This window comes from Symsagittifera roscoffensis, chromosome 3 (assembly GCF_963678635.1).
Source record: "Symsagittifera roscoffensis chromosome 3, txSymRosc1.1, whole genome shotgun sequence".
Classification (NCBI taxonomy): Eukaryota; Metazoa; Xenacoelomorpha; order Acoela; family Convolutidae; genus Symsagittifera; species Symsagittifera roscoffensis.
In genome coordinates this window covers 61,696,938-61,723,934 of record NC_087064.1, presented here as the reverse complement: position 1 = coordinate 61,723,934, position 26,997 = coordinate 61,696,938, and the positions used below count along the sequence as shown (strand labels likewise).

Sequence of the window (26,997 nt, the reverse complement as noted above, 5' to 3'; positions counted from 1 at the left end):
CTTTGTTACCGCTTGGTAAATTATCTTCCGATGCTTATTTCACATTCTATTGTATCAGAATGTTTTTGTTTCAAAATTAGTTTAATTCATTATGATAGATCTAGTTTTTTTTGTTGACATTTTCGATTTTTTCCGATTTTTTTCTTGTGTTGTGTCGCAAGTGGTGCGAAGCTCTGCTTCGCTTTTGTGCAAAGCTTTTTATTAATGATTGAATTTCCAATCTTATATTCCAACAAAACTTTAAAGGTGGTCTGAATATTCCCGCTTCAGGCTTATTTAACGCTTGAGCTGCTGTTACTCATGTAAGCTATAATTACCTATTTTTGGCAGATATTTCGCAAAACAACCCTCGACCCAACACAAACTAGAAAAATTACTTTGTTTTGCGTTCTTGAATCCACAGTTTGTTGTTTGTTTTTCATTTATAGTTTAATATTTTTCGACACTTTTCTCAGTCAAGTTTTCGTTTGGTTGATTGCACCATTCTTCTGATTTTACGATTTGAAATACATCAAAATTGTAATTAAATAGTTAAAATCGGATTGCTTGAAAGTTACTCAACGGTAAAATATACCTATATTTGGAATAATTTAGAGATTGTTTTCATACCAAACTCGTTGAGTCGACCATTCTACATCGCCTGTGAGTGTGTAAAAGTTTTTACGTTGGCTTATGAGCTCAAATCCGCAGCACTCGAGTTTTGTTGCTTTGTATAGATTTAATTAAAAGCTCTACCTGAGATTCAAATTACCGACGCACAAGGTGTTATCATGTAAAACCGTCAAACTTGGTGAAAAACATTCAATAAAAAGTAAAACGTTGTGCATATATTTTTTAAGTTGGTTTTTGACTTGCGCGGTATCGTGGTTTTTAACTAATTTGAGACGGTCTGTGAAAATTAATAAAACAGCAGTGACCGAAGACTGAAATGTAAGAAGTGCGATGCGAGATTCTGACTATGAGATTACCAGAAACGTAAAATGTTACTGAACTGTCGCCGCATATTTTTTACATGGGTTACTTTACTATATTCTTCAATTGGACTTGCTGAAGCAGCATGTAAGTTATGACTTTCCTTGTTCCTCTTTCGAGGAAATGTTTTGAACTTTTTAGTTGGCCTTTTTCCTTTGATTAAAAAAATTCTTTGGTATCCCCAGGTATATTGATTTCTTGAATTTTTGCGAGGTTTTAATTAAAATTTTTTTGCGATTGAACTATCGATGTTCGGGTTTCATTTCATTGCTGCTTTGCTTTCAAAACTTCATTTCCGATTAAAAGTTTTTTATGACTGCATGTTTTCAGTGCTATTGAAAAAATGAATTCTTATTTATTCAGGTGATTTTTTGTCCTTTTTTCTCAGAGTTTTTTTTTCACGAAATAAACTTTTTCACATTCTTTTTTTGTTTTGATTGCGTGAGTTTCAATATCTACAGCTCACTTGTACACGCCCTCTAGTTATACAGAAGGAAAAAAGTCAAAAAGAAGGAAGTTCAGCTTCAAAAATTATGTTAGTTTTTAGAATTACCAGCAGTATTCCGATAAATGGATCCTGTCTCTCAAATTGTGTTGCTTTGATTCATAACGTTCTATTGCAAAAATTAAATCGAAGTCTTTTAGTTTCACAGTTTTGTGACTTAAGCTACTATAATCGGTTTGTACAAAAAAAACGGTTTTTTGGTGTCTCTGTTCATTAACAATTATCCGATTTTCTGTAGGCTGTTTTTTATTTTTTACAAAGTTTTTTTTACCATCACTCTGTTCTTAGCTTTTTTATGCGCCCCATTTCGACTAATTCTACAAATCTCCTAGAAGGTTGTGGGTAGTTACAAAAGTAAAGCTTGTAAAGCTGATTGTATGAACTCTCTTTTTTGCTAAGGATATTAGCACAGACTATTATATTACAAAGATCACTTTAGCTTCAAGGTCATTTGGATCTGTAGCGTAGAGGTAGGGATCGAAACACGCAACAAAATAAGAGTCGGATGTTCTGAATGAACTTTTTCGTATACTAGTTAAAATGCGTCCGCTCTATGAATTGAGGCATGCTAGTTGGTTGATTTCTCTTTTTTTTTCCATTTGACGGGTACTGCTAATGCGTCATAACTGGCTTGTGTCACTTAGCAATTATGTAGACTCATAATTGGCGTGCGTCACTTAAGAAATTTTGTAGGCTCAAAGTTTTACTCATTCAGTTTTTCTCAGTAGCGTTATCGGTTATATTTTTGTTTGTGTATGCGAAGTGCAACTTCGCCCTTGTGTATCATATTGTAGTCCTATTGGTCGTGATTCGACTTCAGAAAAAAATCTTTAAGTCGTTCATTGTCGAGAAGACTGCTTCTTTTTTCAAGTAAATTAAACGGAGATTAATTTCCGCGCAAGTTTTTTACTGTGAAAAAATCACTTTTTGTCAATTTTTTATTTAGCATTTGATCTTCTCAACTCAGATGTGTTCAGATGATTAATCAAAATTTGTGTTCAGATAATTATTGGTCGGTAAGAAAACTTAACTCTAAAAAGTGTTTTAGCAGTAATAAGAGTAAATGTTTTTTTTTGCGCTGTCTGTTCAAAATTACTGTGAAACTGTTTTTTTTCCTGTTCTTGGATAATTACTCCGTTGTTTTGAATGCCAATATAAGGGAAGTTAAATCGGACATTATAAGAAAAAAAATTATCGGTTCGTATAAACTCGCTTAGACATTTAGGCGGTTTGAAGTAAGATTTAAAACAATATTGAAACAAAGCGGTCCTTTCTTGGCTATTATATATCTTATTTGGGTTTTCGTCGAATTGAGAAGTGATGCAACCACACATAAAATGATTAAGAAAAAAAATTGGATATTTTCAAATCGCCATTTTTAAAGGACATATTTTGTGAAAATTGCTCATGACTAATAAATTTATTTTTTGGTCTATCATTGCAATTAAGGCGTATTTCTGTGATTTAAAAAAGTTTTATCCTTATTTGGAATTTATTTTCCCCTTTGCCGTGTTTTTTTATCTTGATTTTCAAACTGTTAACTGTAAAAAAATTTTTTGTTATGAAACTGTTTAATGGCAGTTTCATAACATAAAATTTAGTTGAAAGATTGATCAATATCAAAACAAATGTTGTCTTCAACCACTCGCGGGATATTTTTCTTTTATCACAATTTCGTTTTTGTGGTCAAAGCTATCAATGATTCTTTAAAGGTCAAAGCTATCAGAGATTCTTGAAAAAATTTCTTAAGCTTCAAGAGGTTTCTCACATTCTTTTCAAACGGCTGTTTTCCGTAACTTACAGCCATTTTTACGTTTGATCAACGAGTTGTCACCAAAAAAAATACTTATGAGTTTTAAAACATTGATTTTTTTTTCTGATTTTCTTTGAGGTTTCAGCTGATGCAGATATTGAGATTTGTTTGTTTTTATTCACTGAATAAAATTTTTATCAACATAGTAAACTGAGATATTGTGATTGGTTTTTAGAACTCCCAGATTTTTGCATAAAATATATACATAGCTTGTTCGTGAACTTGTAATGGTTTGTAATAGTCTGGAAGTTTGTGATCGTTTTGTATCGTAAGGGATACGAAACGATCTCCTAAGTTTTCTATTGTAAATATCATCATCTAGTTTGTTTCGCAAGGACCTGTAGGTCAACCCAAAAGTCGAACACTGTCGCTCTAAGCGACACTATTGGAACATTTTGTTGTTTCTCATTTTGTTTTAAACATGTTTTTTATTCTCTGTTTTGAACTGTTTTATTTTGAAGGTTTAAGTTCAGAGTCTCGTTGCCTGTCAGTGTTTAATTTTATGGTTTGTTTTTTGTTAAGATTTTTATTTTGTTTATAACCGTAAGCACTTAGGGTGTTTAGGCACTTTTTGAGTAAAGTTTAAGTTATTTGCTAAAATGTAGCCTAACTGAGCTCTCCAATTACGAAAGTGAAAATGACGCAAAAAAGAAAACGGCGCATTTTTTTTTCTAAAATAGGTTTTATTTTCTAGATTTCCCTGCGGAATACAAATTTTACCCATTAGTCTAATTTTTCTAGATTGGGTTAATTTTCTCAAAAAATTCTGGTGAAATTCAAAGAGCTTTAACCTGATATATTTTTTTCTTCGAAATCCGAAACTTGGAAATGTTCAAAATTTTTCAATAAATTGTTTCGCTGTCTTTGTTTTTTAAAAGATTTCGAACCTTCTGTTGGCAATGTTTTTTCTTCCGTTTTTAAAGTTGTTGTTGCCGTTTTTTGTGGAGAAAAGCTTCTATTCAAGGCATCCGTTTTTGAGCTACTGCTAGGTAGTTTTCGATGATTTAGTTCGGTCTTTACGTCGCCTGGCAAAAAAAACTACATTTCGTTTTAGTACTATGGTAATCCTTTTCAGAATTTTTTGTGCCACTTGCATGGAAGTCAGTTTTTATTCCCTAAATTGTGTTAATAAACGCGCAATTTTGTGCTATTAAACCGTCAGCGGCAGTTTAATCTGTGTCAGAAATCCTTCCTGAATTGAGGCAATCGATTTGGTCTTATGAAAACCGTACAATACGCCAAACATCACTTTTGATTTTGCATAGCATAAGGGTTTTTTTTTAAATAAAAAGTCTTTAGAAAAATTCAAAATTTTCAATTGCTGCAAGCTTTTTAAATTTTCTAAAATATAAAAGTTTCGTAGACATTAATGGATAGTCGGAGCATTCAGGGCCTGGCCTTGATACGATCAGTTTTGTTCCATTTTGAGTTAGAAAACAACGGCATTCCAAACCATAACGTATTTTATCTGGTTTTCTCAAACTGAATATTTCTTTTTCTAGAAAGTAGTTCTGAATTTTTTAAAATCAGTTGTAAAAATGTCTGGTTCTTTCTGATAATTTGGGTTCTTTCATAAGTAAGCGCATCAAGGTACTTAAATAATTTTTTACTCTACAGGAGTTCCGAAATTATATTATAAGAGCAAAAACACACTTAGAACAAAAGTAGCCGGTTCCTGTGCAAGTGGCACTTGAAATTCCGACAACGCTCGTAAAAAATTTAAAATAAACAAAAAAGACAAATTCTTGGAAATTTTGTGATTTAGTCATCATCGACGACAGTTTTCCTCAAAAAATAAATACCATATAATGAACAGCAAAAAATAAATAAATGCTTTTCATTAGTGTTCTTGCAGATGGCAATGTTTTTTCTTCCGTTTTTAAAGTTGTTGTTGCCGTTTTTTGTGGAGAAAAGCTTCTATTCAAGGCATCCGTTTTTGAGCTACTGCTAGGTAGTTTTCGATGATTTAGTTCGGTCTTTACGTCGCCTGGCAAAAAAAAAACTACATTTCGTTTTAGTACTATGGTAATCCTTTTCAGAATTTTTTGTGCCACTTGCATGGAAGTCAGTTTTTATTCCCTAAATTGTGTTAATAAACGCGCAATTTTGTGCTATTAAACCGTCAGCGGCAGTTTAATCTGTGTCAGAAATCCTTCCTGAATTGAGGCAATCGATTTGGTCTTATGAAAACCGTACAATACGCCAAACATCACTTTTGATTTTGCATAGCATAAGGGTTTTTTTTTTAATAAAAAATTTTAAAAAAATTCAAAATTTTCAATTGCTGCAAGCTTTTTAAATTTTCTAAAAGATAAAAGTTTCGTAGACATTAATGGATAGTCGGAGCATTCAGGGCCTGGCCTTGATACGATCAGTTTTGTTCCATTTTGAGTTAGAAAACAACGGCATTCCAAACCATAACGTATTTTATCTGGTTTTCTCAAACTGAAAATTTCTTTTTCTAGAAAGTAGTTCTGAATTTTTTAAAATCAGTTGTAAAAATGTCTGGTTCTTTCTGATAATTTGGGTTCTTTCATAAGTAAGTGCATCAAGGTACTTAAATAATTTTTTACTCTACAGGAGTTCCGAAATTGTATTATAAGAGCAAAAACACACTTAGAACAAAAGTAGCCGGTTCGTGTGCAAGTGGCACTTGAAATTCCGACAACGCTCGTAAAAAATTTAAAATAAACAAAAAAGACAAGTTCTTGGAAATTTTGTGATTTAGTCATCATCGACGACAGTTTTCCTCAAAAAATAAATACCATATAATGAAAAGCAAAAAATAAATAAATGCTTTTCATTAGTGTTCTTGCAGATTTTTTGATTCGTTAAGTGAAGTTTTGATCCTTCTTTGCGAAAGACAATGTTTTGCTCGGCCTTATTAACTGATCTAACCCACGTAACTCGCTCAAATTTAAATTAAAAAACAAAAATTTCAACCCAATTTTTTTCAACTTTTAGTAAATTCTTTTTCAAATTTTTAGTTGTTCGAATCACGACATGTTGCTCGTATCATGCTTTAAAACGATATAACGTTCTATCCATTTTGATGATTATTTAGGGTGTCTGCTTGCGTGGAAAAAAAAACTAAAAAACCCGAAAACTAATTTCCTTCCTTTCTTGCTTTTTATGCCTAGATATTTATTGATAATATGATCCTCAAATTAAATTGGGTTTTCTGAGGCTCGAATAAAACTGTATCAGAAAATTGAACTTGGAAAGTTGCGTCTTAGCTAACAACAAAGTGATTTGGTCTTTTAACACTCCATTGCTCGTGTGAAAATCGAAATTCTTGTAATTTGAATGTTTATTGAATCATTAAACACCATTTTCTTGATAATAAAATTAATATGGTATTCAGCGATTCAATAAATACTTTCAAATTTAAAGAATCGATTTTCACCCAAGCCTCAAAATCGTAATTATCATCTGTGTTCAATTTTCTTATGCAGTTTAGTTTCGATTTCAAATAGCACTAACTATATCCGCTTAAAGATTCGAGAAACCTCAAAACGGAACCGTCTTCTCATACTCACATATGTGATCGCTAAGGGGTTCGTATCAATATTAATACTCATTTCCGGCAACTTGTAAGTTTATCTTAATTTATTTTTCGTTATGTTTGATCCATTTAGTCATTCCATTCTAACTCAAAATTAATCATTGAACATAAACAAAACATCCGAAAAATTGATTTTTGTGCAAGCACACTGAAAATCTAAAGCACACTTTCCACTGCAAAAATTGATAAAAGTGATAGTTGAACTATTGATAAAAAAATAGTGTTTTTCCCCGTTTTCTGCTGCTAGCCTTTTGCGGAAAGATAACGGCATTCTTTGTTATTCGGCTTGTAAGCACCTGCAAACAAACTGTTGAAAAATTCAAAATATTGTGTATTCGGAACTGTCTGTGCTACAAGCACCGTAATTCATTGCCCTTGCTTGCTCAAATCATTTGTTTTTCTGCAGGGTCCGAGGCGTTGCTTTTGGACTATGACTCTGCCACATTTTACTTGGGATACTCCGACAATAGTGCTCCCCTGTCTACTCTGGTGTCAGTGTCGAAGCAGGGCTTAACTGCATCTCTCAGTTTCACTCTGACAAATGCATTGAGTGACGATGGGATTCTCACGTGCTATGTTAGTAATAAGTAATAATAACCTCATGAACGTGGACGCCGAAAAAGTTTGAATTAATCATTTTATCGGTTGATTTTCAACAAGCAGTGGTCAAGCACAGACATAAATTCGAATTCAATCATTCAAATTAAAAGTCTCACTAATTATAAAAAAAAGTCTTATTAAGTGATGACATAAAGTTTGCAACTTAAAAAAACCCAAAAGTATAATATCCATGTTTTAGTCTAACCATAAAGTGTGTGAGGCGCAAGTGTCAGCTTTGTTAGACGCCCCTAAAGAGTTCTGGACGGGAGAAGTCACAGTTGGTTTCAAAATTAATTCCGGGGATCTGGATCAAATAGCAAATTATGGTTTGTTCATACTGTTTTCTTGCAAGAAAAGTTTGACTTAGTTTCTATTAGAGGATTAATAATATTGTTCCGCCTTTCGTAAAGAAACTAACGGAATATTTGAGGTCGGGGTGGGTTTTTTTTTTCTTCAGACAAAATTCGACTTTTTAACTAGCCATTTTTGATGAAACTTTTTTTTATCATTCGAAAGGTATTGTTGTCCTGAGTTCAAATTTGAAAAGATATTTCACCTGTGATTAATTTTCGTAAAGATACGGGGGTTTAAAGATTGCCATTTTGGCCAATTTGGGACAATTAACGCGCGATATATTTCGCGCTATTAACGCGTAAGCGGAGAGGTAATCCGTCTTAGAAATCGTTCCAAATTGGTTGAAGGAAGCTTATTTGTCATAATTGATTTGTTACTAGAGGCGAAATCTATCACTTTGTATTTTATATGGCGTGTGGGGGATGATTTTCACAAAAAAATCGCAAATTAAAAAAAAAGTTTCATTTTTTACATTTAATTTTTTCATGTTACTACTGCTCCATAGGCCTTGAAAGGCAGTTGGATCATTCAGGGCTTCGCATTGATACGAACGGACTTGTTTTTATTTGGTATCATATTTGCTATCGCATTGTTTTCTGAAGTGTATTATTGATTAGCGATTCAATGAATACGACTAGTGAAGTGTGTGAAGGTGTTTAATCATCAGAATGCGAAGTAGGCGTCATTCTTACATTTTTTGAGAAATATAAGTGGCCATTTCGTTCTTATAGATAGTTTGCTTAAAACGCTTGCTTCTATTGTGCGGTTGAAATAATGAAAAGTTAATACTTCAAAAATCAAAGTAATTTCAACAATGTTTTTTCTTCGAAAATATAAATACACATGAAATTAGAACACGCATAACTGATTTCACGTGAAAATAGAACACGCTAAATTATTGCCGGTCGTCTCTTCTATCCATTTCAGTTGCGAATTCAAGAAGTTTTTCTTAAATTATCAAGCTTCAGATTCTGTGTAATACATAAATTTGTTTCAGTCGGCCGAAACATCCTCTGGCCGAGGACCTCAATTACATCTAGTGCATCGCTCACCAGTTTCACCTCTATGGTCCCAACATTTAGAGGAATCGACCGGGAAAATTTTGGCTACACTAGCGTTCCAACAGGAGGTTTGTATTGAAAGCATGTGTTGGTTCGCTATGATATCTGCAATCATAAGTTTTCAAAAATTACTCCCAGGGTTGAGAAAAACCGGTTGAAATTGTCCTAGAGTCGTAACATAATCGAATTCGGTTGATACGGTCTAAACATATTGAGCTTCGGTCGAGACGAGGTTGTCGAAGCATAAACACTTCGACCCGGGTTTATTATCACCAATAACTGATCAAACGACTCATATTGGTCTAGTAAATAGGCACACAATTATTTTGCAAACGGCAAAGACGAATGTCATTGGAACTTTCTTTGCTACATAATTTTTATGAGATTGAAACCATGAACGATAACGATTTATCAAATCCCCGCAAAATACCAAAAATACTATTAACCATTAACATCTCCTGGATTAGACAAGAACATGTGTTTTCTGCTCACTTTTATTCCGAAGTTGTTTGACCCTATCCTAGCTGCCTAGTTGACCCTATCCTAGCTGCCTAGTTCTGATACAAAATTATATCATGTCTTTTTTCGCTTTTGCAAGCAACTGCAGCTCCGGGAGTTTTTTTTCGCTTAAAAGTTAAAAGATAAAAGAAGTTTTTTTTGCTCAATTTTGAAATCAACGTGAACATTTCAGACATCCGGTCATATCAAGTGGTTTCAACAAAATCGACTCTTTTTAAGGCTCTTATCGAGTCCTCGCCTTTAAGGCTTGATCGTTCCGTTTTTGTTCAGCTGGTTTTGTATTTGTCTTTACGCATGCGATTAAAAAGCGTTATGAAATCAGAATAGATACATTTTTAGGTTAACCACTAGTTCAAGAAAATTAGTTGAATTATCCAACTCAACTCCTCGGTTCGTATTAAATCATACTCAAGTCCGCACATGTGACGTGGTAACGCACATGCCTGCTAAGGCAATTTCATGGTTTGAATCAGGACACGACCTGTTTTTTTTGCAAACGGAAATTTTCAGCCTGACAAAAATCTTTGTCAGATTTTTGCTTGTCTGCTTTTTGTCGGCTGAGTTGCCACAGCTTGGAGCTCGCCTATGATTTAATTTTTTTTACAATAATAGAAAATGTTATTAATGTTTCCTTGGCAAGTGCAAGTACTTGCATTCCAAAAATTTTTGCTACGAATGTTATAGATATTTTTTTCTTCAATAGATAGCGCTTTCTGAAAACAGTTTTGAAATTTTTATTTTTTCTGGTTGCTTTTATTTCTAAAAAAAATTACATATATGCCAGTACTATGGAATAAAAAATAAATTTCCGAATTTCCCCATAAGGGTTGGAGAATAGTATATAATATCTTCTTTTGTAATGTTCTTGGTTTTTTGGGAAAGTATGCAATATGTCGCTGTTTCTTTCTGGAAATTTTCTGCGCTGAAATTGTGGTGCATATTTTTGTATCGCAAGTGATGCGAAGCTTCGCTTCGCCTCGGTGTTCCTTGATGATATTTTCACTTGAATGTATTACCAAGATACTGAGTTTGACTGAATTTTCCCGATGTACTGTTCCGTAATTGTTACAGTTCATTACGTATAGATCTCTTAACATATAATTCTTCAACGGTGCGATAATGTATCGTTGTAGTTTTTGCGCGCTGTGACATCCCTTCATGATGTCATTCATTCTAATTAACCATCTGAACCGAATAGATTACATAATTCACCTTGATGTTAAAATAGAGCTGCATCATATATTTATTTAACTATGTAAACATTGATGGTAATTAATACCAATCAGAGGAGAGTTATACCGAGCTACGAATCAATTGAATAGAAATCAACTTAATAAACTATTCCAATCATGCTCTTACTTGCGCCGATCGACTTGCGGAATATCAGAAGCTAGGAATCGGAACCAGCATCCTTTAAAGCAAGATAGGTCTTTACCGCTCGAGACATATCTAAATAATGAATCCAATCATCTAAATATAATTGATAGCCAGTAGTGCTAAATAACATTACCAATTGAACAGCTCGCATAACAGTAGACGACAGTATACCCGTATTATCCATCCGCCAGATACGGTATATTATATGGTGACGTTCGCGGGAATTTCAACTTCTGGATTCAAAACAGTCATCGGCGATTCCAAACATCATAATTTGAGCAGAAAGTGACAACAACAACTTTGCTGAAGCAGAACGAAAAAAAAAAATAAAAACATCTTGATCAGCACAGCAATGCTCAGATGTTGGCAGCAGAGCAAAACTCAGTGAACAACTGACAGACAGGGAGAAAAAAGAAGACAACCACAACTTTTCAACATCTCCTGAGCTGACAACTTTTTCCAATCTACAAGCAGACATGTGGATTGTGACCTACAGCTTCTCTACTTCTGTCAGATGGTATGTCAAGTGAGCTACTGAAGAGGCAGAAAAGGAAGTAGATGAAAGGTTTCCAACGTCAAAACAGTTAGTTAAAAACAAACTCAAAACTCACTTGCAGTAAATTGATATTGTAACTAATAAGTTCCCCAACCAAAAAAAGCGAAGTAACGGAAATATTAGCAAACCCTGATGGAAAGAATAACTAAAATCAGAATAGCAATAGATGCATAAAGGTTCAATAATCCAAAATAAGGGAAGTCTAGCAAAATTTTCTTGTGCCCCCCTTAAATCGACTAAGTGCTGTGCTCAATCATTAACTGTATCACAAATCTGATAATCATTCAACTGTAATAAGATGGCACACGCGCAAATTTCGGTCGCACCATACGGTGGAACCGACAAAGAAGACTTCCAGCAATTCGAGCAATTGTTCCGAGGATACATCGGAGTTGCGGGAATCGCTCCTGGTCAGCAAGCGAACTTCTTGCAACTACACCTACGAGAAGCGGCACTACGATTCTACCAAACGCTGCCAGCAGCAATTCGAGCGAACGTCGAGAATAGTCTTGGCGCCCTAAGGGATCATTTCTGCAATCCCCAGCTTCAAGAAATCCATGTACTGAAATTAGAACAGCTACGTTACGATCCTAAAATCGATTCACCCGAGAACTTCTTGGTGAACTTGACAAATAAAGCGCAACGAGCGTACCCAACCCCAGATTTGCCAGCTGTCGACCCAATCGATGTTGCATTAAACGGAGCACCATTAGTAGCAGACACAGCGCGATTTCACCGAGAAACTGCACAACGACAAGAAAGAATAGATGCAGTAAATGACAATCGCAATGAACAAATTAAACGATTGTTCATAAAAGGAATGCCAAACTGGCTGCGATCAAAATTGATGGAGCAACCACAAGCAACTACTGTCCAAGAATTGTGTAATTTGACGAAGAAGCAGATCATGATCCGAGAAGTTTGCCGAAACGAAGACTACCCGGAAGACGGATTTAATGAAGTAAACGACAGAGTCTCAGAAAATTTGATCAGTGCTCTCACAAAATTGTCCACAAATCAGGAACAAATTGAGAAGCAGATCAACGAAATGAGATCACAAATAACTGAGCAGTCAAAGAAACAATTGAATCCGCCTTCTCATCAAAACAAGAACAACGCAAACCAAAACAGTCAGTGCAGTGGTAACCAAAACCAAAATAATTGGCCTGGACAGCAGCAAAGTGGCAGGAAAGGAAAAAACAGATCTAACTGGCAAAATCATTTTGGATTTAACAATAATCAGACTAATTTCCAAAATATGGGACCAATTGCACCTCAGCAATATCCACCATGGTATCAATACCAACAGTACCCAAATATGCAGCAAAATCAGTCGATGGTGCAGATTCAACCAGCACAGGTACAGCAAAACGCGAACTACCTGCAACCACAACAACATCAATTCAATGGAACTCAGACAGCGCAAGCTGACATTCAACTTCCATCTGGATCTTTCGAACCAATGGTTCGAGCATCAGCCAAATTCTGTGACATTTGTGGTAAATTCAACCATACGGCAAGCCAATGCTGGTGGAGACAAAAACCACAAGGACACGGTCAATCATTTCCGTTTCAGAATCAGCCAAAAAACTAATCAAGCCACTGAGTCAGTCCCCCAAATCATTTCAATCATCTAAATCATCAAAACCGTCAATTCCACCTGATGAGATAATCAACCTTTACGCAGTAATTCCTGCGGAAGGAACAGTTTTGACGTACACAAAATTACGATTCTCATCGGGATTACAAAGAAGAGCCCTGGTTGATACAGGAGCCTGCGCAAATGTCATCTCAAAACAGACATTTGACGACTTAAAAGATGAAAAATCTTTATACCGCCCTCTTAAAATAAGTGAATCAAAACTTATGAGAGTAAGAATGGCAGGAGGACAACTCGTGCCAACTGAAACAGAAGTAACACTGGAATTTAAATTGGCAGACATGACATTTGTAGAATCTTTTCTCGTTCTACATGCAGCCAACTCAATTATTCTAGGAAACCCTTTCTACAAAAAACACCACATTCATATCTGTGCCAAGTATATTTACTTCATTTCCCAGATTTGACTCTGCAAATCAACGAAATAAAACCTCCAAACGAGCCTAGAAGAATTAATCGAGTGAAAAAATTCCCGTTAATTCTAACAAAACGTCAAACAATAGCTCCGCATCAAACCATTCTGGTGGAATGTCATTTAAAGGACGCATGTCGGGACATGGCAAAAACAACCGGAATCGTAATGCCATCGAAAGAATTTGAAGAAAATTGCGAAATTGCATTCACTTCCTCAATTAGAGAAGTTCTGACAAATAACCTGCTATACATCACAGCCTTTAACATCACTGATCATCATGTTACATTGCCTTTCAAAACCGAAATTGGAAAATTTTCAATTCTGACTCTAACTGAAGCAGAAAATCTAATACCAATTGATGCAGAGATGCTTGCTTTTGCAAAAATGAATAATCCAGACGATATTGAAATGGGCATTAACGAGCTAATTCAGCAACATTGTGATAATCAGCAGTCTCAACAGCAACGTCAACCTGAGTATGAAAAATTTTGGTTTCCTACTCCTGAAACATGTCAAAACCCTGTATTACTTCCACAAATCCAACGTGACATTTACGACCAAATTCTTCATTTTCAAGGTCTTGAAAAAATTGAACCAAAAATGAACTTTCAAGATCGATTGACATTTATCAAGAATTTTAAGTGGGAGAACTCGGTATTGACACATGACCAAAGGTCAAAAGTAGAAGATTTGCTTGTTGAATTTTCGGACATCTTCGCCAAACATAGATTTGATGTTGGTTACAATTCCGACCTCAAAATCAAACTGAAACCGGAACACACGCGACCTTTGTACACACAAGGCCCACCTACGCCGATACATTTGCGACAAGAACTGACAGTGGAACTTGCCCTAATGCACTATTATGGACTTATAACAACATTGTCACATTCAAAATATAGCAGTCCATTGTTTGCACATCGAAAACCATCTGGTAAATTGCGGATGTTGATTGACCTCAGAAGAATAAATCATTCACTGAAGAATGACTATATCAACAGCAACTTTCCGATCTCAAACATGACAGATGCATCAAACCACTTCGCAGGAAAGAGCTTGTTTACCAAACTTGATTGTTCGCAAGCATACCACTGTGTGCAAATGGCAGATGACCTTTCAGTCCAACTTTTGGCATTTAATTTCGGTTCACGAACTTATGCATACAAATGCCTAGCTCAAGGTCTAAGCAAATCAGTCACGGGCTTTAGTTCATTCATACGGCACTATCTTGACCCATGCTTAGCAGCCGACTTATGTACACAGTTCATGGATGACATAGGAAGTGCAGTGAATAATTTTGATGAACTAATACCGACCCTCTCAAAAATTTTCGAATGTGTAAGGAAATCGGGATTAAAATTATCACCGAACAAATGTGAAATAGGAACACAACGAATGAAATTCCTTGGTAATATAATTACACCAGCAGGAATATCACCTGAACAAGAGAAAATTTCGACGTTCCTTAAGAAAATTAAAATGCCGCAAACTGTAAAACAAGTTAAAAGACTAATCGGATTTGTTCAATTCTTCCGGAATTATATGCCAAGCTTAGGTGAAAAACTGATACCATTCTATCGCCTACTCAGAAAAGATATAGCATTTCAAACAAATGAAGAGCATCAGAAAAGTCTCGAAGTGCTAAAACATGATCTAATTCAGGCAACGGACATAACGCTCCGCTTACCAAAACCAGGATTACAATATGTAATACTATGTGATGCAAGCTATCATGGAACAGGTTTCGTGCTAATGGTTGAAGACTATGTGAAAACTGACAACAAAGGTGAAATGAAAACGTATGCACCAGTGTCATTTGGTTCAAGACTCTTCAACACAGCACAACTGAAGTTCTCCATCTACTATAAAGAGTTCTTAGCACTATATTTTGCCCTCGATCATTTTTCTCATTTCATCTGGGGATCATCAAAACCAGTGATAATTCTGACTGACAATCGAAGCTTAACACAATTTTTCCAAGCGAAGACTATTCCACCCTCGGTTTGGAATTTCTTGGACCGCGTCATGTCATTCAACATCATTATCGCTCATATACCTGGAAAAGCAAACTATGCAGCAGATTTTTTGTCACGAATGCAAACTGACCCATCAGCTTCATTGTCACTGAAATTGACGGACAAAATACCAGTGCGTGAGATACAAATCGACACGACAGCGAAAGTACCGGATGCATCTCTCAACCTGATCCACTCAATGGATGATGCATTTCCTGAAAAGAAGAAGATCGACGACAACCTCCGTCCGAATAACGAGACCAATCATCGCAGCAGTACAACACCCTGATCCTGCTGATGTTTTCAGTGACCTGAATATGAGTCACGAAGTACTCGACTTGAAAAATGAACAAGACAAAGATAATGATATAGTAGAAGTTAAGGATTGGAAACGAAACGAACAAGTTCCCAATCTGACATACGAAAATAGCCGCAAGAAAAAATATGCTAAACAATTCAATAGACTGATAATCGACGACGAAGTACTGTATCGAAACTTCTACGATGACACGGGACACGTAAAACATAAGCAATACTGCCTACCAAAACATCTTTGGAACGAGGTCGTGTACCGACTACACAACTCGCGAACCGGTGGACATCTGGGAATGACAAGGACCACAGAAGAGTTCAGAAAACGATTCTACCTTCCAGGATTCACCGAATTTTTAACTAACACAATCAAAAATTGCTTAACATGCTTGCAACTCAAAAGAGCATCTGCAAAATATCAAATTCCGCCATTGCAACCAATCTCGTCATTGCAATGTTTTCCTGGAGACATGATGCAAATCGATATCGTTGGACCACTGAAGTCACCAGTGTACAAATTTGTATTAACTGGAATCGATGTCTTCTCGAAATACTTGTTTGCAGCACCATTGACAAACGCTAGCGCTGATACAGTAGCAAGGGAACTCACGAAAATATTTTTCATGCACAGCTACATACCGAAAAAGATCATAGCAGATCTCGGAACGACATTCACGTCAGAACTAATGCATGAATTGAGAACTCTATTAGAAGTTCAAATCAACCACGCAACGCTGAAACATCCACAATCAATTGGTCTTGTCGAGCGATCTCATGGACCTCTAAAAAGGATCTTGAAGCTGAATACTAATGAACAATGGTCAGACTGGCACAAATATGTCCCATTGGCAACATTCATTCACAATACGTCGTACTCTTCATCAATTGGATGCTGCCCTAGCTCCATTTTTCATGGAAGAGAACCAACAAAACCACTTGATCTTCGCTTTTCGACGAAAGCAATGGAATCAGTAACAGCAGAATCAGACTTCGTTACGGCAATGCAAGACGCGATGCTAGAAAAGTTCAAAGAAACAAAAAAGAACTTGATTTCTTCGTACCACAAGTATCGAGGATATTACGATCAAAAGGCACTTGCGCAGCCTCTCACAGTCGAATCATTTTGTTTACTACTAAATCCTCTGCTGACTACACAGTCAGACTTTGGAAGCAAATCAATGCAAGTCTGGATACCCCTGTACAGAGTTGAGAAAGTGTTAACAAATTCGAACTATATAATTCGGAAAGTTGGAACTAACTACACCCAATGTGTGCACCGAATTCGTCTCAGACCAGTTGATCCACAGCATCAACCAGAAGATCTCAATCCAATAGACCCAACGAAGTTTCAAACGGATCCTTCACTCGGAAAATACCGAAGCGAACCAGGACTTTTCGACGAAAACTTGCCGAAACTCTTAGATGAGATCCAACCTGATAATCCTGACGAAACCGATCAACCAGCCGCACCAGCTAGAATCAGACTATCAGTGCCCCTTGGAGCGCCAGCAGTTGCAGCAGCACCTGCACCGATGCCAATTCCAGCAGCACCAATAGTGGTACCATTACCGGTCCCAGTACCAGTAATACCACCACCGCCGGATCCACCCCCAATCCCAGGAGCAGTACATGTGCATGAATTACCACTCGCTGAACTACCAGCAGCGCCACCAATGGATATCATTGATGAACAGGTCACTGACAGATTAACCAGTAACAACTCTGATCCTGAGGGATACAACCTCGACGAATTGTTTCGCGAACCACAGCCAGTTGTCAGACGAAAAGCAGCAGCTGAAGCTAGAGACCGAATTCACGCCCAAATTCGGTTTAGTAATGATGTTCGATATCACCCAATACCCAGCCGCCCAAAACAACCGCGAAAGTATGGACTCCGAACCGTTGACGGACACGAAGTGGCCCCAGTTACATTCATTCCACGATCAACGCAAAAGGACAATAAAGCAAACATACGAAAGAAAGCGGAGGCGGCGAATGAAGACTTTCCTTCACGGGATTCGAAAAGGAACATTATTATGGACAGCGTTAAACGAGCGAAACAATTCACTAAACAAAAAGATGGACCTGGAAGCAGCAAACACTCGGTAAATGCAATATATGAAACAAATATCTTTGTGGGATCAGGTGATGTCCTACAGTTCCCTGGCTCTATAGCTCACTGCGTCTCAAGTGACTTTCAAATGGCAAAAGGAGTAGCACAGCAGATCAGCAGCGCCTACCCATGCATCAAACCAACCCTAAAAAGCATTGAAACACCGATAGTTGGATCATCAGTTTCAGTTTCTTTGCCTTGGGAAAACAAGTCAATTTTCAATTTAGTCACAAAACAACAATTTTTTGACAAGCCAACATACTACGATGTGTCAAGAAGCCTCAACTGCATGAAGCAGCAGCTATTGCAGAAGGGAATAAACGCTATAGCCATGCCGAAAATCGGATGTGGACTCGACAAATTGAAAGAAAGCAGAGTTTTCAGCCTAATTTGCGACATTTTCGAAAAAACGAACATCAAAATCTTTATTTATGTGTGACGAAAAATCACGATATCAGCTAGTAACGTTCATGCATGCATTCTTAACAATTGAAGCTCCAAAACCACCCAATCGATACAATTGAAGTCACGAAAAAACCAAAATAAAACAGAAAAAGTATAAAATTCCGAGAAAACTCTCATTTCCTCAAGTTGAGCTTTTCTGAAAAACTGACACCCAAGTCGAAATATACGTAATGCAACCGCTTTGAACCCGTGGAATACCTTCAAGGCCCAACTAGGACTCGTGCAGGAAGTGGGTCCACTAGCAGATCACAACTACATGAAGATCTCGAAAAATCCACCTGTTGCCAACGTTTAAACATCACGAATAAAAAGATTCTGCTCCCCCCAAAAATATTAGCTAGAGAAGAACGAAATTTTTTGGGCTCAGTAATCATAGGACCACCAATAAGGAACAGGCAGGAAGTCGGTCCACTAGCAGATCACAACTTCATGAAGATCTCGAAAAATCCACCTGTTGCCAACGTTTAAACATCACGAATAAAAAGATTCTGCTCCCCCCAAAAATATTAGCTAGAGAAGAACGAAATTTTTTGGGCTCAGTAATCATAGGACCACCAATAAGGAACAGGCAGGAAGTCGGTCCACTAGCAGATCACAACTTCATGAAGATCTCGAAAAATCCACCTGTTGCCAACGTTTAAACATTACGAATAAAAAGATTCTGCTCCCCCCAAAAATATTAGCTAGAGAAGAAAGAAATTTTTTGGGCTCAGTAATCATTAGACCACCAATAAGGAACAGGCAGGAAGTCGATCCACTATCAGATCAAAATTTGGAGAAATACATCAATTTACACTATTCCCATGTATTATGATAGGCAAAACAAGAAAAAATATAAAATTCGAGGGATATCTTCGCAGAAATTCAGAAAGAAAGTGTTCAAATGAGCCAACAAACATCCAATGTGCTTGTTAGGCAACCCTAAAAGGTTGTCAGTGATACTGAAGAACAACACGCGAATCTTGAATGCCAAGAAGATATCAAAAAAAGATAAACGAAATTAATGAAAAAAAAAAAAAAAAGTAATTTATCAACTACTCTAACTGACGCCAAATTTTGCTCAGGCGAACCAGCAAATTGTCTGAATAGCCTATAGGAGTGAAGTGCAGCTACAGTAGAAGAAAAGAATTGAAAAAAAAAGCCAGACACTACACACAATACGATGATCGCGATCAATGCACATCACTGTTAAGTTGTTGATAATCAATTCACAATCTATGAGGCAACGATTGGAACCACACCGCCTCATATCAAAAAGACTTCAGCTTCAAACGAGCACAAAAAGAATGAAAGGCAACAACGAACGAAGACAGCGATATCAAAAATTAAAACGAAACGACGACCAAAACTATTCAGCTACTCCACACGACAGTTCTTGCCGTGGAAATTTAGTTACAGTTGACAACTGAATACATCATGATATCATTAATCTATCCTTATCATCTATCACTTTAACTCCCATACCCCGACTCAAGGTGGCTTGCTTAAAAATTATCTCCCATTTAAGTTTAAAATAATTTATCTTCTCTCGTTTTATAAATTGAATTAATAAACTGTGCTTCTAATACTATGAGTTTATTAAATTATTGCGATATAACTTTTGATAGACCCATACCATATTGATACTTGTACATATTCTTAATCAAAGCAGTCTTAAATTATTATGTGAATTATTGTAAATGTATCTGATGAAACACTTCAACCACCCGGGAAGACTTCTTCTTGTGAGGTTGTGTGACATCCCTTCATGATGTCATTCATTCTAATTAACCATCTCAACCGAATAGATTACATAATTCACCTTGATGTTAAAATAGAGCTGCATCATATATTTATTTAACTATGTAAACATTGATGGTAATTAATACCAATCAGAGGAGAGTTATACCGAGCTACGAATCAATTGAATAGAAATCAACTTAATAAACTATTCCAATAATGCTCTTACTTGCGCCGATCGACTTGCGGAATATCAGAAGCTAGGAATCGGAACCAGCATCCTTTAAAGCAAGATAGGTCTTTACCGCTCGAGACATATCTAAATAATGAATCCAATCATCTAAATATAATTGATAGCCAGTAGTGCTAAATAACATTACCAATTGAACAGCTCGCATAACAGTAGACGACAGTATACCCGTATTATCCATCCGCCAGATACGGTATATTATACGCGCCAATCAGTGTTCGGTTCAAGTCAGCTTTTATTCCATTTATAATTTATAATTGCCAAAAATTATCCGCAATGGTACCCTTCAAAAGTTATACGTTATGAGACGTGTACTATATGAGACTTCACCTTCCGTTATATCCCCTCATTTGATTCTGCTAACGTATAAACGCTTCATTTCTCACAGATACAACCTGCAGTTGATAAAGCGTGAAATGAAGCAGAGTAAACAACCAGACAAGTAATTCTAATTCCTCGGACCTAGTCGCACTAGGGTTTAAAATGAGAAAGTTTGGCTGAAAAAAAGCAGATACGAAAACAGATGCGACGTTTCAAAAGGGAAGTGCCCGAACCGAAATAAGATAGTCATAAATGGCCTGCTGAAGCGTTTGAAAGGGAAATTTTGCATGGCTTGTATGGTCATCGGCAGTGTTCATAACAGTTATTTTCTATTTAGTTACTGCATATGTACTCAGCTCGGAGTTGGTCGGAATCATTCTAACGTTGGGGTCAGGACAACAAATTTTTGGAAATACAGGTGAGTCGTTGTTTTCAATTCGATATCAACCTTTTGCCATACCCGATTTTAAGCAGAATAATTAACTGAACTGGATCTTGTTTCAAAATAACAAAATCATGTCGGAAATAAGATGACTGATAAAATTTCGTTTTTTTTTGCGAGCATCGTCTGGCAAGTTTCTATTCTCCTGCTAATTTTAAAAGTATTTGGTCATCTTAGGTTCTGGAGGAGCCCAAACCCTTCAGACGTTCTCTGGCTCAGTATCATCAGTTACAACGTACTCTAACTCGAATGGTGCCGTCTGTGGAATTCGGATAGCACACGGGGGTTCCAGTGACATAGTCCATGGCTGTAGCTCTAATGCAGCTACTGTGACGATAGACTCTGACTTCGGATTCGCTGGATTCTCCGGTCTGCAATTAACGAGTGGGGCTGGAGATTTTGTTCTTTATCCATTGCAATACCGTAAGATGATTTCGTATTCAACTAATAAACGTACCTATTTGCACTAGATACCTTTTGATGTTGAATGAAATGGGACGCAAAAAATTATTATTGACAACTAAGCTAGTTGAAGTGTTGAATAAATTATAAACTGTGTAAAGAGGCATTTTTAACAGTCTTGTTGTTTTTATAATGTAACTGCAGATTTGTTAAAACTATACTCTAAAGCTAATGGATATTATAAATAAATATGCTTAAAACTAATTTGGAAAACAAATTGTAGGCTGCTGATTACATGATTTCATTTTAAAAGTATTTCCCAAAATGAGGTTCTATCTAATTGAATATTTTTTATTTTTCAGAACTTTTGCATCCTCGGGTCGTCTCGTGGACTGCCACCGACAGTTCAATTCACTTCAATTACAACGTTTTCTGGCCTACAAGCCAAGTTACAGTGAACTACAACTCAAGAGCCACTCGCAACGCAGACTTATCACTTGCTTACGTCACAGCCACGCCCGATACTCTGACACTAAATGGGGTTACTGTGAATGACGTCACCAGTTTTCCGTTTTCCTCCGAAGTTGAAATAAATGAAGGGTTGATGCCATGTTCGCCTATGAGTTTGACTCTGCAATCTGTCAGTGTAAATGGGAGGGTGTTCAAAGAGCAAGAATACTTCGCATGGACTTGTAAGGCTAATTGACTATTTATCAACTTAATCTTATTGTTTTCATCTTTTTTATTAACTTCAATAAGTATATTTCTAATTTTTGAACTTTTTATATGTTCCATTGTACGATTTTCTACTGTTTTTTTTGCGTGATCTGCTTTTAAATCTCCCATATTTTCGCCCCGAAAGCGCCTTCAGACAGTTTGAACAAATAGTAAAATAGTTTGCGTATTTGAAAAATATTTTTCATCCGTTTTTATGAAAACTGTGGATGCAACTTGGCTCCTAAATGTGCTACTTGTTTTCAATAGTTTGAAATGAGGCAAAGTGATGATTCGATGGTTATAGTTTTTTCTTTTTGATGTTTACTAAACTTGCATAGACCAAAATATATGCATTAAAGAAGGCGTTCAAAAGATTTGGCTTTTAATAACTCGTAATGCGGTTATTTTATTGTACCATTATGCCATATATACGTAAGATCGCCGTCTTAAGTTGGTTCTTTATATTTTTAACTTGATTGTACTAATGCAAGCTGTGTTTTGTAAAACTACAAAATGGAATATGTAGATTGAATTTTTTCTTTAGCTGTAGAAAATGAGAAGTTTTATGATATCTCAGAGTTCTCACTTCTATTTGTGCCGCCTGAAAAGTGATTTTAATTGAGAGTGTGATAGATTTAAAAGTCGATTGAATGCACAAAAGGTGAAGTTTGATTGAAGTTTAAATTACATATTAAGCCATTGTTATTAAGATAATGAACAGCAGGGGACCGAGACGCATGGGGACTCTTGATTTTTATGCCTCTAAACGCCTATTTTTTTGGTCTGGGCAGTTTTGCTATTGTTATTTTTCTTTTTTTTTTTGCAGTAGAAAGACAGGCTTTATAAACTTCAGACAAGCTTTGTATGCAAAAAATGACGTTTTTTAAACACGATGAAAGTTTGAAAGATTTAGAAGATTCTCTGAAGCGTTCAATGTGTTTCAGATGGACTCCAAGTGACCAATACATCGACAGTGCAAATAGCCGATGCAGTCTCGGGAACAACCTTCACGTCCAGACCTACTTACTATTCACAGTTGGCAGATGACCAGACATGTGATGAGATATACCCGGTGGATTTTGGATTGTCTAATAACCAGTTATACGTCAATGGGTTGGATCTGGGTGGGACATTCTCGGGAACAGCTACGAGTCTCACCAACCAAATCATCAATAAGGCTAGAAATTTCAACGATGATTCCAAACGGCTCTTGTATCCGCTTGTCAATAATGAAAATGGCAGTTTGAACAAGACCAAAACGTTACTTGCTAGTTGTTGTAGATTTAGTCTATGGACAAGGGGAAGAAAAACTTCATATCTTGTTCTGATTGGCTGATGTTTTGACCGGGGGAACTAAAAAAACTTTTAGAGGTTTTTGGGCTAGCTGTAAACCTTCTTCGGTGTCATAAAATGGCTCTCCGTTGCAAGAGAGGTAGCTTATACCCCGTAGCCGACTTTTTGGTTAGTGTATATGCCTTGGCTGGAAAACAATTTTTTCATCTGTCGAATGACTCGTAGTTTAGTCTATGGTGCAAGGGGTTCAGAATTGAGAGAGTGCAGATCTAGTTCTTTGCTCAGATTTACTTTAAAGGCTGATATTGACAAATTGTTTCAACTTTTTGAAATCAACATACTTGAATGTTTTATTATTTTAAACATCTCGTTTTACGCAACTCAGAATTAGAATTGGCGAACTATATTTGAAAAAAGTGAACTCGGACATAACACAGGAGTAATATAGTTCGCCAATTCTAATTCTATGTTAATTTCTGGTTTTGAGTTTGTCGCAAACTGGAGTTTCTGTTTTGCGTTTTCAATGCTTAATCTCTTTCAAACTGTATTACCATATTTTGCTAACTTCTAGAGCTTCTATTTGTGGCTTGTGATTGCCAAGTTTAGTTTCGCCTCTGTATAGAAAATTGTGACGTCGTTAGTTGTATTTTCAATTGATTTAAGGGTGGTAAACATGTCTAGTCGCTGTTTACATGTCTGGTCACTCATCACATTTTCTCTGTTCAGTTTAATTGCCATACATGCATATAAAACAACGCTAAACTACCACCGTTATGGTGACTATGAATACACGCCATTGTAATTTTTATACCATCCGAAAGATATTGATGTCTTGTGCTCGAATTTCTATCCTGAGATAATTTTTTTCTTCGAAGAAAGTAACAGATTATTTTTGCTTGGAGTGGTTTTTTAATCAGACCAATTTCGGCAGCCGAGAGAATATTTTTAACGATTTTTCACCCCACTGGAAGCATAAAGAAAGAAAGAATTTATTTATCATTATTAATGGTAAATACGCATATAACGAGAATTTAAACATGAAGCACCAAAAACAAAAAGGGGACAGTTAACGAACCCAATTGTGTTACAGAGCACCTCCCGTTTTATCAATTGAAATACTTAATTTGAGATCTTCAAAGAAAAGGAGAAAAATATATATCTGAAAACATAAAAGAAAACATTGGAAAAAAAATTATAGTTTGAATAAACAAAAAGCAGCAGATTTATGGCATTGTCTATTGTTATGGTTAATGACATAGGGTCCACGCTCTGCGTCAATTTTTAAAATGGTTGTTGAATTGTAGTCGGTGTAAAACCATTTTAAATAAGAAAAGAGTTCAAATTCATGCGGCAGTAACCAGCAAACAAGCCCAAGTGTGGTTTTCAAAATGCCGGGACGCAATGAAAACAATATGAAATTATATTTTCAAAAAACTTGAAACATGCATGCACTCCACATCTGTCATGCTCCGGCATTATCCTTGCATCCAAAAAAATGTCAACAAAAAACAAATTTGATCAGCTTTTCACTGCTTAATATAAACAAAACCTGAATTTCGTGGCCGATGCGTTGAATATCTGATTTAGAAACTTGATCGAAAATTTTTGGAAATAGGGAATTTTGTCTAAGTATATTAAAGAGCTTAGCTGCTCTGTAACTGAATGAAGCTCTTGAGTTTTGCTTTCGAAATAAGGAGTTTTCATTGAATTAAAAAACGACGGTTTATCAAATGCAAAAAGCTCACTTAAAAAAGTTTCAGAATGCAATCCTGCGATTGATCGCAAGACAAATTTAAAGAATTTATACAGATGCAGCTCGGAAACGTTAAAAAATTTTCATCATTAAAAATTTGTCGAATGCTTTCATTTTTTCTTTCGAAAAAAATCAATCGAATAATTTTTTTTGGATCAAAAAAGGGGTAAAGGTTTGTGTAGGAAGTGCAACCAAACACCAATATTCCCTTTTGAAAAATGGGCTTAATATTAGAGCCATAATATTCAGTCATAACAGTTTTGGGACAATAATGACGCATTTTTCGAAACAATGCAACATTGTTTTCTAAGCTTAGACCGTATGAAATTAATGTGAGATTCAAATGATAATTTAGCATCTACATAAACAACAAGATCTTTGCATGACCCGTCAATTTTCAAAGGTATGCTATTTATATACAGTTGCTGGTTGGAAGAACTGTTACGAGATGCAGTAACTTATACCGTGTTGTCCACATTTAGAGGTAATATATTCAAAATTAACCACTTATTCATAGCTCCTAAGTCTTGATTGAAGCTCTCAAACGAGCAGTTTAGACCATTGATGTTTGTGTCGTCGGCAAATAGAAAAACTTTGCTAAATGTGCAGACTTTTGGAAGGTCGTTTCTTTCTATGAGAAATAGCGAGGCCCCAAAATGGATCCCTGCGGGACACCACATTCCAGATTTCGCCACGGTGATCGCGTTTCACCAATTTGAACAACTTGTTTGCGGTGCTTCAAAAGAATTTTAAACCAAAGTAATTTTTTTCCACTGACACCCTGACATTTCTAACTTATGAAAAAGAATCTCATGATCCATCATGTCAAAAGCTTTTTTAGAGCAAGAAAAACTGTTTTCTGGGTGATTTAGTTTCATCCAAGCGACATTTCTCTGTTACTTTGGCACTTCGGCAATAGCATCAATGGTACTGTTTTTTCCGGAAACCAAATTCTTTGACATAAATGAGTTAGTTTCTTTCAAGATAGCTGTACACTCGGTTGTACATTTCTCGTTCAAATTTCATACTCCAGGTTACAAGAAGTGATATTGGTCGATAATTACTGACATCCAATTTCGATCCTGCTTTATATAAAAGATATACTACCGCTTGAGCTAGAGCGGTTGGAAAACATTCTGAATTGAAGGATAGTTCAACGTGTTTTTTCAAGAAGCAAACAATTGCGAATGAGCTAGCTTTAGCTATTAGGTTACTAATTCCGTCTATTCCAGAAGATAATTTGTTTTGTAACGCTGAAAGATTGTTTTCAGTTTCAGATTCAGTGATTAAATTTGAACGCATGCAAAAGGAGGCTCAAAATAAGGTATTTGAGTAGCTAAATGACTGCCAATAGAAGAAAAATAGTCGTTGAACTCATTTGCGATAGCTAGTTTATCGCTAACAACGTCGCCACTACTTTCATTTACCTAAACTATTGTTCTATTTGATGTATTTGCTGTACCCTTCAAATCATCTAGAAAACTGTATGTTTTCCTTGAGTCACCAATACAATTTTTGAATTTTTTATAGTAAAACTTTTTTTTTACATTTCTTAATTTCATTTCTAACTTTACTCCTGGCAGATTTAAAACAAAATCTTGCTCTAATAATATTTTTATTTTTTGACCAAGCTTTTTGAAGTCTGTTACGCTTGGGTATTAAGTTTTTTTTAATGATTGCACCACCAGAGGCAGTCAACGTTTCGTTTCTTGGTTTTTGATATTCTAAGCGGCGCATATTTATTTAAAATTTAATCGTATCTCATTTGAAAGTCTTCAAAGAAGTCATTAACTGAGGA

General features: G+C 36.0%; 1 protein-coding gene and 1 long non-coding RNA gene across 2 annotated transcripts in view; both read left to right on the top strand.

The window, feature by feature from the left end:
• Nucleotides 1-749: 749 nt before the first annotated feature.
• On the top strand, nucleotides 750-7,775 carry LOC134841903 (uncharacterized). The gene is made up of 3 exons (XR_010162472.1): nucleotides 750-1,059; nucleotides 7,262-7,431; nucleotides 7,655-7,775. It is a non-coding gene; the product is annotated as an uncharacterized LOC134841903 (long non-coding RNA).
• Nucleotides 7,776-8,787: 1,012 nt separating this feature from the next.
• LOC134841902 (uncharacterized) overlaps nucleotides 8,788-26,997 on the top strand; it is a 40,170-nt gene continuing 21,960 nt past the window's right edge. The window contains exons 1-5 of the mRNA XM_063857973.1: nucleotides 8,788-8,938; nucleotides 20,930-21,010; nucleotides 21,212-21,457; nucleotides 21,799-22,128; nucleotides 23,098-23,330. Of these exons, the coding sequence (XP_063714043.1) occupies nucleotides 8,875-8,938; nucleotides 20,930-21,010; nucleotides 21,212-21,457; nucleotides 21,799-22,128; nucleotides 23,098-23,330 (954 nt within the window). The 5' untranslated portion in view covers nucleotides 8,788-8,874. The remainder of the gene's footprint in view (nucleotides 8,939-20,929; nucleotides 21,011-21,211; nucleotides 21,458-21,798; nucleotides 22,129-23,097; nucleotides 23,331-26,997) is intronic.